The sequence below is a fragment of the Crocodylus siamensis genome, chromosome 14 (assembly GCF_052110815.1).
Source record: "Crocodylus siamensis isolate JL-2025a chromosome 14, ASM5211081v1, whole genome shotgun sequence".
NCBI lineage: Eukaryota > Metazoa > Chordata > Crocodylia > Crocodylidae > Crocodylus > Crocodylus siamensis.
Window position 1 is genome coordinate 20,334,365 of NC_143408.1, and position 15,406 is coordinate 20,349,770.

At 51.2% G+C, this 15,406-nt stretch overlaps 1 protein-coding gene across 6 annotated transcripts in view; it reads left to right on the plus strand.

The window, feature by feature from the left end:
• The window catches only part of NTM (neurotrimin), a 623,570-nt gene that overhangs the window by 496,390 nt on the left and 111,774 nt on the right, over positions 1-15,406 (plus strand). For all 6 annotated transcript variants that reach the window (XR_016439146.1, XM_090027298.1, XM_090027300.1 and 3 more), the window contains one exon: positions 8,469-8,701. Coding sequence is in view for 5 of the 6 variants with exons in the window: in XM_090027298.1 (XP_089883424.1) it covers positions 8,469-8,701 (233 nt within the window). In the remaining variant the exon portion in view is untranslated. The remainder of the gene's footprint in view (positions 1-8,468; positions 8,702-15,406) is intronic.

Here is a 15,406-nt window from a genome sequence, read left to right on the forward strand (position 1 = left end):
GTGAGTCTCCCGCCTTTGATTTATTGTTCATCCATCAGGGCTTTCTCTGTGCCTAGAATGATAGATTTTAATGCCAGAAGTGGCCAGTAGATCATCCTGTCCGACCCGCATAACACACACCATTGAATTTCACCCCCTTCCTCAGTCCACTAACTTTTGCTTGACTCGTGTGGTTGAGGTCTCAGGCCTTGTCCATCCAAGCCCACACATTATAGTCTGAACAATCAAATAAATGGTTCTCAGCCGCTGTATTAATTAGCAAGGTGTGAAATGCAAGCATGTGGGGATCCTGAGGGGCAGAGAAAAGGACTGAGGAGCTGGAGAGGAGGATTTTTCCAAATCTCTGTGGTCTGGAGATCTTTCAAGATCAGGGGTTTTCATGGGCTTCTGCTGTGCTTCCCAGCTATTGCTGGCTAGGAAGTATCTTGGGATTTCCTTTTCATGGGCTATGTCCCTGCCTGTTCCCAGGAGCAGCAGAATATGCTGCAAATGTACTTAGACAAGCAGCAGGATAATTGTTACTGGGTTTTTGGTTGTAGCCATGTTGGTTTTAGGACATAGGCAGGCAAGTTTCTTTGAGTGGATGTGATATCTTTTATTAGACCAGCTGAGTAGTTGGAAAAAAGTTCTTAGCAAGCTTTTGAATGCAGTCAGCCTTCTTCAGGCACGGGGAGTGCTGGTCTGAGACTCCTAGGAATGAGAGAAGCTAAAAGTGTGTCAGGATAATTGTTAGAAATGTGTGCACCACTTGTGTTTTGTGTACATGTGGATGTGAACAAAGCCTGTATTGAGTGCTGAACATTTGTACAGCGAGTGTGCAAGCTCCTTCTGTGTATACTATACCCACACTCTGTGTATGCTTGCATGAAGCAGTGATGTTTGCTGTATGTACGTGTGCACAGCATATGCAGTGTGGGTTTATATGTATGTGCAGTGTGTATTTCCTGTAACCTATTGGCATTCCCCTTCTCACCCCCATCCCTCTAAGGTTAGTCCCTCATTCGGGGTATTTGTGTTTCCCTACCGGCTTTGTCATCTTTTTGGATTCACAATCCTAAACATCTAGGTGCCCACAACAACAAGAGGTATACTGTGTGCACGTGTGCATGTCTGAAGTAATCACGTACCATGGGTTTAGGTATGCAGATTCTGTGTGTGTATGGCGTGTGTGCACACGTGTCCAGTAGGGCTGTACATCACAAATTGCATTATAGATGGAGATTATCGAGTACAGGTAGAGTGGAAACAGCAAGCCATCTACAGCCCCTCTTCTGACTGATTGCAGTTGCCTGTGTGTGAGCTGGGGGGGGTGGCAGCAAGTGTTGTATGTACCTGACACAGCAAGGGGAAGCTACAACCCAGACTGTGATGGCTAGGACCCAGGCTTGTTATTTATTAGTGGAGAAGACTTACCTCCACTGTCAAGCTCCTCCTGTTAGGCTAAAGGCAGCCAAGGGTTTCTGGGGTGTCCATTTCTAAGCCAACTGAGCCATTAAGGCTGAAAATTACTGCATGCAGCTCTGCAGGAGACCCCTTGGCTTTGCAGCCCCGTGCGCTGGCTGTCACCACTCCCCAGCCTCGCTCCCCAGTAGTGACGAGAGATCTGGAGAGAGGGGCCGGTGCAAGGTGAAACAAGGATGCAGGTGATGTCAGGGCAGGAAGCAGGAGTCCATGGGTCTGGATGAGACCTCTGTCCTTGGTCTGTTCCCATCTTCTGTGGTCTATGAACTATATACACGTCTAACTCGATTTAATTTGTGTCTAGGGCTCTGCTCCTTTTCTCCCCCCCATATGTTTCTGGTAGATATATGGGCTGTGGTGGCTTCTAGCTCAGCTCCTTCAAGGGAAATTATGATGATGAACAGAGTCTCGCCAGACTAGTTAATGAAATAACCTCTGGCATCTTAAACATGCTTTGTAGATGCCTGCATAAACCTGCTGGCGCATTACTGTCCTGCCACAGATTACTGATGGTGCATTATATATCCACCGGATACCCCATCCTGGCTGGTACAGCACTGCAAAAAGAGGGAAGCTTTGAGGATTGTAATGTGGGTGGTCATCTGTCTGTCTGTCTCTCCCTCGTGCTCTCCCTCCCAGGCTCTTTTTCTTGGTAGCTCCGAGGCTGAAGCCAGCAGGGAGCTGTAGCATAGCTGTTTCAGATAGGAAGAGGCATCTGGGCACTGGCAGAGCCACATACGTGGGAAGCTTGTCACGTCCCTGCTCATGCTCCGTGGGTACACAGAGGAGTGTTCAGTCTCTCAAGGTGCCAGTCTGGCCCGTGTCCCCAGCACTCGGCAGGGATCGATTGTGAACATCACACTCCCAGCGCACAGCACCAGTTGGGGAGTCTGTGAAGTCAATAGGGCTGTGCCTGAATGGGAAAGAGTAGCTCCCATCCCGGCCTTTAATTAATCCTAGTAAATAACAGTACAGCATGATAATCACAGAAATAAATCCGAGCCGCGACACTTCTGCCGCCAGCAGTGGGCTAGTTTAGCTGATTATTCATAGCGTGATGGTCTGTGCTGTCCTGGGAAGGTGGAGCTGACTTGCCAGCCTACTCTTGGAAACTCTCCTCTCTTCCACAGCTTAGCAGGGCACATGGGGCCAACTCTCTCCATGCAGGATCTAGCCTGGTCTGTTCAGTCCCCCACCCTGAAGTGCTGGCTGCCTTCTCAGCTAATTTATCTAAGTTGATTTTAAGGTGAGCAGGATCCAGAGCCCATACCAGGCCTCTCATGTCCTGGATCAGTTTTAAGGAACTGGTTTGAGAATCTGCAGAGGCTTGGGAAGTGCTCAAACTGTCCAGGGCTGCGTGGAGCCTGGACAGTGCTATGGCTCCAGTTTATTTGAACTCCCATTTCCATTAGTTGGTTTAAAAACTGTTCAGGCTGTTGGGGAGTGGATTTCCTCTGTGTAGATGCCAGGACCTTGCCATCTTGGCCCTTAGAGGAGGTGGCTAAAGGCTGTGGGTGAAACACAGAGAGAGACACTTTCACAGCCAAAGGCCCCACTAGCCCAGCCACTCGCCAGGGAAGACAGGGTGCACCCTTATGTTAGCTGTGGGGAGCACGGAGCCAGGCTCAGCTTCCCCCCTAGATTGTACAACACTGGGATCCCCCCCAATAACTGCAATGAAAGCAGCAATCAGGTAGCTAATTGCACTCAGCTCTTTCTAGTTCTAATTAATATTATTCATTTCTTCTGTGTCCTGCTGAGTTGCAGCAATCTGCCTGCCTCGGCTCGGCCCTCTGGAACCCCAGCGGTTTGCATGAGAGGCAACAAGAGTGGCATGGACCAGCTACGGCCCAGTGCCTCCCTCCCCCTGGTGACAAGCCCCTCACCTCTTATCACCCATGGCACCGGGCCATGCCTGTGCTGGCCGGTACCATCCTGGGTTTTTCACGGCATGCCAGACATGTCAAGGGGTAACTACGTGCTGTGTGGACCGACAGCAGCCAGGATGACAGGGCAGCACTCCGCAGTCCTGTTCTCTCCCTTGCCACTGACTCCCTTTGTGGCCTTGGCCAAGCCATCTGACCCACCCACCACCCAGCTCTCTGGCAGAGGAGCCCAGAGAGTTTGGGGTTATTTGGAAACAGACTAAATCCAGATTTCAAAAGAGCAAATGGCTCCATGAGAGGGAACTTCTCTCTGAGCAGCACTTCCTGAAATCCCCGTGGGGCCTGGGAGAGGCTGAACATGGAGTGACTGGAGACCCAGGGTCTGCTGCAGTCTCTCCATTTCCACAGCGCCTCTCCTTCCCCCGTGGACAGCTACATGCCCTACCAGGTGGGCAGCTGCCTCAGTAAACTGCCCATAACCTAATGAGTTATGATTTCCAGCTCTCCCAGGGAGTGGTGAGGGGAAACTGAGGCACAGAGGAGGAAGTCAGATGGAGCTCCCCTCCATGCGCCGTGGCAGAGGGGTGTTGCAAAGGAGCCAGCCTGTGGTACACCACGGCTGCTGAGCAGGGAGGATGCTGTGACAGCAGCATGTGAGCAACCTCCCACCTCTCCGAGGGAAGCCTTGAGACCCGAGACTCGGGATCTGAAGGAAGACAGAGAGAGACCAAAAGCATCGCCTCCCCTTGCTGGAAGGCGGAAGCTTTTCATCTTCCTGGAGGAGAAGGCCCTGCCTCCTGAGCTGCCATGTAATGGGGATTAAGGATCTTGAGAGACAAAATTACCTCGTATGTGCTTAATTATTTTTACATCTTTTCTGAGGCAAGTGCTGTTTCCTGTCCCCCTGGGGATCCCCTCCCCTCCCTCCCTGGCACATCACAGAGCGAGGGAGAGAGAGATGCTTCAAAGAGAGCACAAGTGAGCAAGGGGGGAGCATCTCTGGGTTTTGAATGTTGCCAGAGGAAGGGGGAAGTTTCCAGACTTTGCTGGGTTTTTATCCTCCGCCTGCTTTTGCTGCTGCAGCCAAAGGCATGCAAGGCATGTAGCTTGCTCTGACCATCAGCATTTCCTTCACGGTGGGGAGAAGGGGTTCCCATCTATGGGCTCGATAAAAACAGGAACAGCTGGAAGAAGGAAAAGAACCAGATGGGAAGGGGAAGGGAGAGTACTGGATCGTTCGGCTATCGTGAGCTGCAGCCTGTGCCAGGAGAGGGAACTGAGCCCTGGCCATGGGGAAAACTGACTCCTGTCCCTAAAACTATCCAGCAGTGCTGGGCTGGGATCCTGGGCAGGTCCCTCTGGGCTCTGGGGCTCCAGCTGGCATTAGGTCTCAGCTGGGAGCAATGCCCCCAGCAGGTCTATCTGCAGAGTCCTTGCATGCCCTTCCTGAGCATCCTGCCTGGCACTGGGCCTGCCTGCTGCATATGTGGCCACTGTCACACCATGAGAGCAATCACTTAGCCGAGGTTGGACGCAACGTACCTTAGGCCTTGCTCAATGGTTATGTGCCGTCAGATGGACAGAGGGATGGGCAAGTTTGCTGGTTACCCTCAAGCCATGTTAGTGTTACCCTTATCCTTTTGTGCTAATTGACAGTGCAGAGGGAACAGTGAAGGGAACTGGGAGCAACACTAACCTAACATCTGCAAGCTTCTTGGTACCATCATCTTTTGTTCAAGATTTGGGCAGGGGATGAGGTGCATATATAGGCTGGGTCCTTCCCAATGTTGTGGTCAGGACCCAGCTCCTGTTCCTGCTTGCCTTGAACCATTTTCCCATCTGCATCTTGGGGCTGTTCTTGCTTGGGACTTCAGTGTGGAAGGGAATGGCTCTGTGATGCCCTGAGTGTGGCACGCCCCTTCCCCAGACAGGTAACGAGCTGCTGCTTGTCCTCCAGGGGTTTTTTTTCTGCCTCTGGAGCTTTAAGAAGGAAGTTAAATAAAATACACAAAAATAACAGCCTGTAAGAATGCCGATCCTGGGGACACAGGAGCATGTCGATGTGATAAGGGGAGATTGTGACCAGGTGCTGTGAAGGGCAAAAACACTTATTTCGCTGTAGCTTCATGCATTGCCTGAGCCCCGCTGCTTTTCAAAAGCACTTTAGTGCCCATTTGATGGAGGGGATGCTTGGATTACACACTGTCTGGCTCTGTTATTCTCCATGGATCTCCAAGCTGATGCTTTTCACAAAGATCTGGGTTGGGGAGGAGATGCTTTAATTACTATCTAAACCTGCTCATTGGTCCAAGGAGCAAAGCACTGCAGAAGGCTGCAGGCAGGAAGCTCAGGCCACATCTTCATCCTCATCCCCTGGTTCCTATCTGAATTATCACTCCAGGACAACAAATAAGGAGTACGGGCACCTCTTTTCTTGGCTGTGAAACCCCAAACTGCACCCCTAGAACCAGCCCCGCTCCTACACTGCTTCTTCATGCTGTGGCTCTCAGCAGCTGCATGATGGTTGAGAAAGTTAAAGGTCCTCCAGGGTCTAATGGTTGATACAGTCAGAATGGTGCCTGCAGTGCCTAAAGCCAGCAGCACACAAGGATGCAACTATCACCCTGTCCTGATACCTTTGCCTTCCACAGCCAAAGTGGCCAGGCACCCATTTACAACTGAATGCACCGAGGGCAGTCTTTGGCATGGATACAAGGCAGGGCTTTCATGCCCTGGTAGTAAAAGCTTCAATGAATCATTAGTCATTAAAAGGAAAGAGTGATATCATAAAGCCATCTTGAGTGACTCCTGAACGCCTCTTACAGTGCCTTACCATTGATCAAGCACACCTGACGCTGGCCTTCCTGAAGCCATTTTTTTTTTTTTTTAACATCAATAATAACACGTGCTTATTTTGGTTGCTTTCTTTATCTAAGTATGTTCAAAGCAAAGAGGACGCATGGTTCAGTAGCCGGGTACTAGCCCAGGATGTAGGAGATCTGGTTTCAATTCTGCCCTTTGCATGCCTTCTTGTGAAACCTCAGGCCGCTTCATCTCTGCGGCTCAGTTCTTGACTTGTAAGAAAGCGATAATAGTATTTTCCACCTCCCATGGAGGCTGTGGGGGTAAATGCACTGAAGATGCCCTGGGAAAGCACGTATTATGGGTAAAGTGCTGTGATAAGGAATGCATTTATAGTGGAAATAATAATGTATTTATGGGGGAGGAAACCAGTGCACAGGGCAGCGCTGTGCCCAGCATCACAGCCAGTGGCAGAGTCAGAAATGAAGCCCAGGAGTCCCGCATCTCAGATCCAGGCCCCCTGGAGAGACGACAGCCCGAGCAACACTGACTGAAAATTGCAGTTTGCTCATTGAAGCCATTTGGGATCTTTTGTTTTCTTCACTATCAATCGTGTTTTGCTCTCTCCAAATACACTAGAAAGTTGGTGCCATTTAGAGTGGCGATGAGCTTCCCTCACCTTTTTGAAGTGGCTTCATTCACATGCTGCCTTACAACAGAATTAATTCATTCCTTATGTAGCCTGGGAGTGGGCTCTGTGATGGATGAACGAGCGCAATGGAGATAGAAAGAAAAAAAAAAAAGAGAGAAGACAGATGGAACAGGAGTGGCTGTAGGTAGAAGTGTGGTTTTTATTCATGATTTAAGCTGGCTTCCAAGTCATTTTGGTTTATTATTGCTCAAATAGTGGCAGTGCCCACAATATGCTGACACCAAGGAAGGGCACAGCCCTCGAAGGACTTAGAGGGTGGTGAGATCTCATTGACAGACCACACCTGGGAGACAAACCCGTCATTGCTGTAACACCAGTGCCACGGTGGTCTGACATATGGCCCATAAAGTCCACCGCGTTCAGCGAGGTGATTGCGAAGCCGGTGCTCTCTCGCTGGGCGGCTCAGCAGTTCATTTGCATCACAACTGGGGAGAGAACATAAACAATGGATATTAGGCAGAGCAGCTTTATGTTTGGACATTATCCTCCATCTCTGGCATCTCTCGTGGCTTTGCTGAGCTGCTCTGGGGGTGTGATGTTGGATGTGCACTGTAAGAAGCACAGGTTTAGCTCGGTGGCTTGCATTTTGGACTCTCAAGTGAACACCTGGGGGTCAGAGGTGTCCTTATTAACACTCCTGGTCCCTTTGGGCTTCAACTTGGGCATCCGCATGAAAAGGAGGACTTGGGCTTTGTGGCCAGGAACCTGAGGCCGGAATAGAAGGGACTTCCAGGGTCACTAGGACCAGGGCCCTGCTATCAAGGGCCACAACATTGTGTAACCCCACTCGTAAATGCAGGTGTCCATTTTCTCCCCTTGTAATACTCCTCTTGAAAAGTTCCTTAGGCATCTTCCAGCCTTTGTGCATTAAAGCATTGAATAAATGTACTAATATTAGTGTGGAAGTGAGGTGGAGCAGGAAATGACACAGCCTGGATGATGGTGTTGGGCTGAGGGAGAGGGAGAGGTGCTCACAGGGCAGGGCTAGAGATTCTCGTTGGAGGTGGGTTGAAATGTTTCTCAGGCCATTGGATGGGTTAGCTGGGGAGACCAGACCATCTCGCACTTCTTCCCCATCTCCAAAAGCAGCGAGAGAACTGTTCTCCCTGCTGCCCTCCGCCCTTCTCCATGCAGGAACATGGGGAGTCGATGGGGATAAACCAGAATGACTTGGTGCTGGGGAAGCCAAAAATAAGATCTGAACTTTCCCAAAAGAGAGGGGTTTATGCTGAGGGTTGGGCAGTGGTTTCAGGCTGTCCCCAGCAGTCTTGAGCTGGATTGCAGGCAAGCAGTGAGTGGCAGATCCAGGGTGAGCAGAGGTGCTGGGAATGGTAAGCAGGCATCTGGCAGAAGGCCTGGGCCCTGCGACTCGGAGGGGACGGAGAGTTTCTGCAGGACTGATCTGAGGCTCAGACAGAGTTTCAGATGGAGAGAGCGCAGCAGGCAAAGTGCTGACGATCTCCAGAGAGACTCGCATCGCAGGGGCTCCGTAGCTGCCGCTCACAACAAAGCTAAAAATAGTCAGAAAAAATGGGGGTGAGGGGAGGGAGCAGAGCCGAGCTGCTGGTGGGCATGGGCTGATGAATTGCTTCTCCCTGTCTCCCCAGGTGCGTGGTGGATAACAGGGTCACCCGCGTGGCCTGGCTGAATCGCAGCAGCATCCTGTATGCTGGCAATGACAAGTGGTGCCTGGATTCCCGGGTGCTGCTGCTGGCCAACACCAAGACTCAGTACAGCATCCAGATACAAGACGTGGATGTCTTCGACGAGGGCCCCTACACCTGCTCCGTGCAGACGGACAACCACCCCAAGACATCGCGGGTGCATCTCATCGTGCAAGGTAAGGCCCAGCCTAGACCGTCCTTCTAGGCCTTCCACTGGCTCATTGGGCCCTGGTACCGTACCTCCCTACTGCCGTCTCCTGTGTGTCCTCCTCTCATCTTCCCTTTACAACTCCTCCTCTCAGTGGCCTTCAGGTCCTTTGTTCTCAACCCCTTTGTTCCTGTCTGCAGTTAGCTCCATCTCAATCTCCATTTTCCCCATTAGCAGCATTGTCCCACCTACATCTACGGACCGCTCACTCTTTACTGGCCTCCCCCCACTCCTGCCCATCTGGGTAATGCCTGCTACAAGTGTTGCACCGAGAGTTGTTAACACCCCCCAACATGGAGCAGGATCTCCAGGGGCGGGCAGGACAAGCAGAGCTGGACAAAGTCCAGGCCTCCACTGGGGCATGCCTCCGGCTTGCTCTTACCAGTCATCAGACAGCTCCTGATTGTGACACCAGCACTGTTAACACTGAGATGCTGACCCTCTGGAGGGGAATCAAGAAGCAAATGATGTGTGGGAGAAAGTGCAGAAGCAAGCATGCCCATAGGGTATGTATAGACTGCCTACCCTTATGTGTCCTGGGGGTACCTGCAGGAAGGCTTGTAGTTATGGCAGCAACTCATATTTGCTTGTGTGTTGAAACTGGATGCATGCAAGGTCTTGAGGGGCTCGAGCAGGTTGAAAAGTTAGTTGGGTTGGCAAAGTGTGCCCAGTAGCAGGTGCCTGCACGCTCTTTAAGCAATATGTACTCACTAGCACTTGCCCATCCACCCCTCAGGTTGCGTGGCCTAACTAGCCTCTGCACTCTGTGGTAACACGTCTTCATTAGTACTTGCATACTTTCAGATGAGATGGCATGTGGGGTGTGTGCCGGAGTTGGCTGTGGGGGGGTGTGCTGGGCAGAGGGCGTATGCATAGGGAGATGTCTCTGAGACATTGCAGGCTTAGCTGAAACAGCCTAGGTGAGGATAAATGGAAAATTTCTAATCCCTTGCTAGCAAGCTTTTTTCTCCAAGTTGGCCAAGAGCCCTCTTAGCATGACACACCAGGCTGAGTATTGGAATCTCATCTCGGGCTAATTTTCGAATGCTGATGGGTGTATTGATTTGGAAACAAGCTGAGTTAAAAAGGCATTGGCCTTGTACACAGAGTCGGGGTGAGCTAATCCGCTGTCGATATGCCAGGACTGAGCATTATTGACAGCCTAATGAATAGAAGGGAGGGAGAAAAAAAACCCTGGACCCTTTCTCTCCCACCCCTTCTTCCTCTTATAGCAATCAAGCAGACTAAAGAGAGCTGGACTTTCTCCATCTCCATTAACTGTGAAACGGAAAGTGGATTCATTGCCATCCTAGCTCCTTGCTGTTTATCTTGCAATCTGCTATTACCTTCCTGAGTTTCTTAAGATGAAGTTGATCGCCCGAAAGTTCTGGAGTTGCTATCAGGCACCAAAGTGATGCAGCACCATTATATTGGCTCCCTTCTCGCTCAGCTGCCAAGTTTCCTGACCTAAATTCCCTGTAACATCAGAGCCCCAGGACCCTCCTCCCTCTCTCTCTCTTGCTGTAGCATTAAAGAACTGCGTACATCCTCTGTAGCCTTGTGACAACACTCTAGCCGATCCCAAAATGCTTTGCAAGTGCTGGGTGCAGCCCCGTAAGATGCTGACCATCCTCAGGTCTCAGTGAAGTGGGTTGGAGACAAGGGTTTCTAGTACCTTGCAGGGCAGGACCTTGTATTTTCCACCTCACCATCAAAATACAGCCATGTTTAGGGTGGAAAGGGGCAGCAGTTTAAGGGTCTTGTTACACGGTAATTTTGGGTGGTTCTTGGAGGTCTTAACCCCTGGATTGTCTGCACATTAGCACCTGAAACTAGTTTTAGGAACTCATTTGGCAGATCCAAGTGACACCAGCCCAGAGCACGGTTATCTCTGGTCCACCAGCTCTTGTTAAACTAGGGTGCTGCTCTCCTAAGCTACAGGTTAGTGTAAATATACCCCACCTACCCCCATCCCTTGCTGACCCAGATTGGGCCCCCTGCCCACCCACCCCAGCACCCCAGATCCCTGTTCACCCCCCCCACACACACACACTTTTTTGTGGCTGCTGCACTGTCTGTCCTGGGGAAGCAGGCAAGGAAGGGTTAACCTGCCTGCCCAGCTGCCCCACCATCACCACTGCAGCTGCTGCGCTGGAACGGGAGGGAGCAGATTCTGACCTGTCAGTCCTCCAGATCTCTGCTGGCCTGAATATGGGATGGCTCCAAGCTCCAGTTAGCGCTAGCACCCATCACTAGCACCCAGCAACACTTGTGCAGGTCACAGGGCAGCATGTAACAAGGCCCTTGCTTGTAGTGATGCTATATAGTTGTTTAGAGCAGGAAGTGAAGAGTACTGCATCCTCCTAAAGGGAGGCAAACCATACTGAGCTAGACTGGGATGTGGCCAGGATGCCAGGAGAAACACACCTGCTTTGGGAAAGTCTCTTCTCTGAACCTATAAACCAGTGTAAGCTCCTTCTCTAAAGAAAATGAAGACAAAGAGTGCCCCTAAAAGGCCACCCTCTCTCCCCTGCAAAGCCATGTCTCTGTGGTCCAAATGTCAGCCCCGATGAAGGTGCCATAGTTCACCTGTGTGACCCAGGCAGCTTACCCCCAAGCCAAGGGTTTGCATGAAAGTGAAATGGGAAGAGGGAGGTGAGAATTGTTTCACCACTAATAGCAAACAGGCCCCAGCATGAAAACTGTCCTGGTGAGCAGGTGACCGCATGGCCCAGGGAAGAGGCAGTGCTGCTCCAGCTGCAGAACATGTGTCTCGTGTCTTTCTCTGTGGTTTTCCTGGCAGGGTCGGACAGGAAGCAAGGGTGGGGCTGGGGCTCCGTTGTGCCCCAGGCTCCCTTCCCATCATGTTGTTTTGTCACTGTAGTTTCTGGTGGGTGCTTCTGGAAACAAAGCAAATCATCCTAAGGAACAGTTGCTTAAGCTGCTTCCAGCACGGCTCATTATGGGCTCAGGAGGGCGATTCCAGCGACTGCTTATAACATCCGAGCCGCTTTCTCCATCTGTAACCTTCCTCCGTTTCAACCTGCCTGACTCCCTGTAGCATCAGGCCCTGAAAACCTCCCCGTCTGCCAGCAGTGGCTGACTCTGTCCCTTCCAGCCCTTGTTCTCAGTTCTTCTTCAGACTCCGCTGCTCTCTGTGTGATGTGTTTCCAAACCAAGGGAGCCTCATCTCTGGGAGCAAACAGTGTGCCATTGCTGATGGGAACCACGTGGAAATGACTCCTGTTTTAAACAGCGCCAGTTAAGGTAGCAGCCTGCAGTAAATAATGGGGCCAGGAGGCCCTGAGAGAAGGTCAAAGACGGGAAGAAACAAAAAAGCAGAATTCAGAACAGATTGCGTGTTCCCCTTCCTCCCCCTGGAAAGAAACGGCCTTTGGGCAAAATTCTGGAGGCAAAAGAGCCAGCACCACTCAAGAAGCAATTAAATTCTGCCCTGGGGCAGGCTACGTTCTCCGAAGGGACAGCCTTCAAGGGGACGGATCCCTTCCTCTTTCCACACAGATGCTAGCTTCCTTCCTCCTCCTCCTCATCCTCCTGTATGGGGCCTTTGTGACAGACACGTGCGGTCAAGGGGCCAGAGATTCAGAGCAGAAAACAGGAAGCTGCCATTATGCTCCCTGGCCTTGCGTTCTCTAGGGTTGATATGTCTTGTCGCCCTATGACTGAGTTACTCAAGCTGGATAACCCAATGCAGAGCATCTTGCTTGCTGGGAGACCTCTGGGGTATTGCAATGGGAAGGGATATGAGGCAGGGCTTTTGCCTGTATTTGCTGACAGCTGGCACAGGGAAGAAAAGCTTTGAAAGGATTCAGGTGGAAGGAAAGACAGTGGGGAGAAAGGGGAAGATGGAAGCTAGGGGATGTTCCCCAGTGCGTCCAGAACTGGAGCCTGCTACAAATAGTCAAGGAAGACAAAAGTTTGGGGGGTGACAGGCGCATACTGTTTAACTTGCCGGTAGACTCCTAGAATCGCAGCACCAGAAGGGACCTCAGGGGACCTCAGCCCATCCATCCCCAGCGTTGAGTCAGGAGCAAGTGCAATGAGACCAGCCCTGACAGCTGTTTGTCCAACCTGTTCTTGAAAACCTCCAGTGGAGGAGGAGACCCCACCAGTTCCTGATGCAGCCAGCTCCCTTCCCATGAAAGAGAGCACTCCAGATCATCTAACCTAAACCTTTGTTGTCACAATGAAGATGTTGGTGTTTTTTTCCTTCTCCTCTCCCCAGTGGCCAGGGAGAGGAGTGGGTCACTGTTTTGTACTCTGGAAGACTGTTATTCATCCCTTCATCATCATTTTTGGTAAAGAAACCCAGTTCCCTTGGCCATCCATTACAGGTCAGTTTTTGAAACTCTTATCCTTGAAATCTCCTTGCAGGGACACAGAAGGGACACACTGCTTCTTCTCCAGGAGCAGCAGCTGTGCAAGCCTTCCTTTGCCCACCACCTTTGCCTAGAGGGAGTGGCTCCGAGTAGGAAATGATAGTTCAGTCTCCCTAGCCTTTGAGTCCTTGACCTCTGCTGGGAAAGCCAGCGAGGTTCTCATTAGCACCCGGGGAGTTGAGTGACCAAAGCCCTGTCACCCAGACTAGTCTATCTCTTATGGCCCCATTCCCAAAAGTGGCTTTGGTTGTAGTGCCTCTGTTTTGGTGCGCTCAGCATGGCACAGCCCGCGCCTAATTGTTGGTGTTTGGGCATGTGCCATTCTGACTGGCTCAGCTGAAGTTGCGAGTGTTGCTCGTCGGGTTGCCAACTGTTTGAACCTATTCCAGGAGTTTTCACAACATCAGCATGCCCACGACACACAATGCGAACGTGCCCACATGATGGCATCTACCCGTTATGGATGACGGTGCGTAGACTTCACGTCTAGATGGCAAATGCACATTACTATTACATTTTAAAAATGCACAGGACTACTGTATAAATCAGGTTCAGCATGCAATATTTATTTTAACAAATGCTCTATCGTTTATCTACCTGGTGACTCTCAGCAGTCTCCTGGAAATTTGTATCTAATTTTTGGAGACTCCAGGGCAATCCTAGAGGGCTTGGTAACCCTAGTTGCTCAGCAGTTTTGATACTCTGGCCCAGTATGTCTCATACTAGGCATCCAAAATGTAAAACAAAATAAGTGACCATGTGAAGAAAGGGTGGCCATCATTGTCACTGGGCAGGGCTGGAGGCTGCCTGCAAGGCCAGTGCTGAAGGTTGTGAGTCTGATTTTAGGGGTGTCCAGCACTGGCAGCTCTCAGCAGCTTCAGCAGGAGTGCAGGAATTGAGGTTAGCCCTGCTCCATTCCCGTTCCCCTGGCTCATCGGGTCTGTCACTTCTCCCAGTGGAGCTCCACTGTGACAAAACCACAGGATCGGTATTGACTTTTCACAGCCAGCCCTGAAACAGGCTATTCAGGGAGAGGCTGCTTCATCCGCAGCTGACCTGTCATGTTTGGGACAGGTCTCCTACAGCGTGCCCTTGTCCCATACTGGTTTCTGGTAGGGCAAGTTCTGCCATGTAGAGAGAGGCCATATCAAACAACTGAAGTAGCAGCAAAGCAAGAGGCTTCACCTCCTGGTCTCCAGTCAATGCTTTAGAGAGTCTGAATCAGACTCTGGGTAGAGAGGGATTTTCGGGTGAGGAAGGTGAATACCAAGCTGCCACACATGCCTTGAAAGTAATTCCCCACCAAAATGTAGGGATTGCCTCATTTGCAAAAGCACGAGCTCCCATCTACAAAGGAAAGGCACCCCTGCGTGGCAGTCTGAGCTCTGAAGAAGGCTTCACACAGAGCCCATTAGCCTCTGGAACACAACAGCTTTCCTTCCTTTCATCTTCAGGTTCCCGGCTCTGGCCTAATTAACAAGTGTGTCTGTGTCCTGCCTGCTCCTTTGCTTGCTGTGTCCCTTGAAATGCAGCAGCTTGGCCTGAGGAGCTCAAACCCACCTCGGGCCCGCCTTGCAGCCCAGCTGCAGCCACATCGTTGCCCTGCTCCTCAGAGGCTGCTTGAAAAGCCTTAGAAGCACAACTGTTCTCTGCGTTCTCAGGTTTAAAAGAGCGAGGGGAGGGAGAAGGGCTGCGCCTGGAAAGCTGTATTTGTATTTGTAATAAGCCGGCTCCACTGCATGTTTGCAAAACATTCCCACCGTCTCCTAAAATGCATTAAGGAAAGTTGGCCTTATCTCTGCACTGGAAATGAACTGGGTGAAGGCAGCATCACGTCGGCTAGAGTTTAATCTCACATAGACCTGAGAATTAGGATGATAGAAAATGAAGTTTTAGTGCTTGAAAAGAAACCTGGGGGTTATTCGCGCACCCGCATCCCTTTCTCAGTTGTCCTGGCCAGGTTTGATTTCTCCTATTGCCGCCACAGCAAGTAATCACCCTCTCCCCCTTTGTCTGGTGTAAATGAGTTTTCCCACTCCTTCCCCTGCTAATCTGCAAATCCCTACCATTGTTTGATGGTTAATTACCTGCTTGCTGAAGTTGCCTGCCTGTGCGGCTCAGGTGGAAAGGGGAAGTGTCGAGATCTCACCCAGCGGTAGGAGACCGAGCGGTGCCAAGGCGGAGCGCCTCACTCAGCACGCGGCCCTGGCACAGGCCCGAGGGCAGAGGCACACGGCCCACGAGTGGCTCCAGCAAGGTGTGCGCCGTGCAGA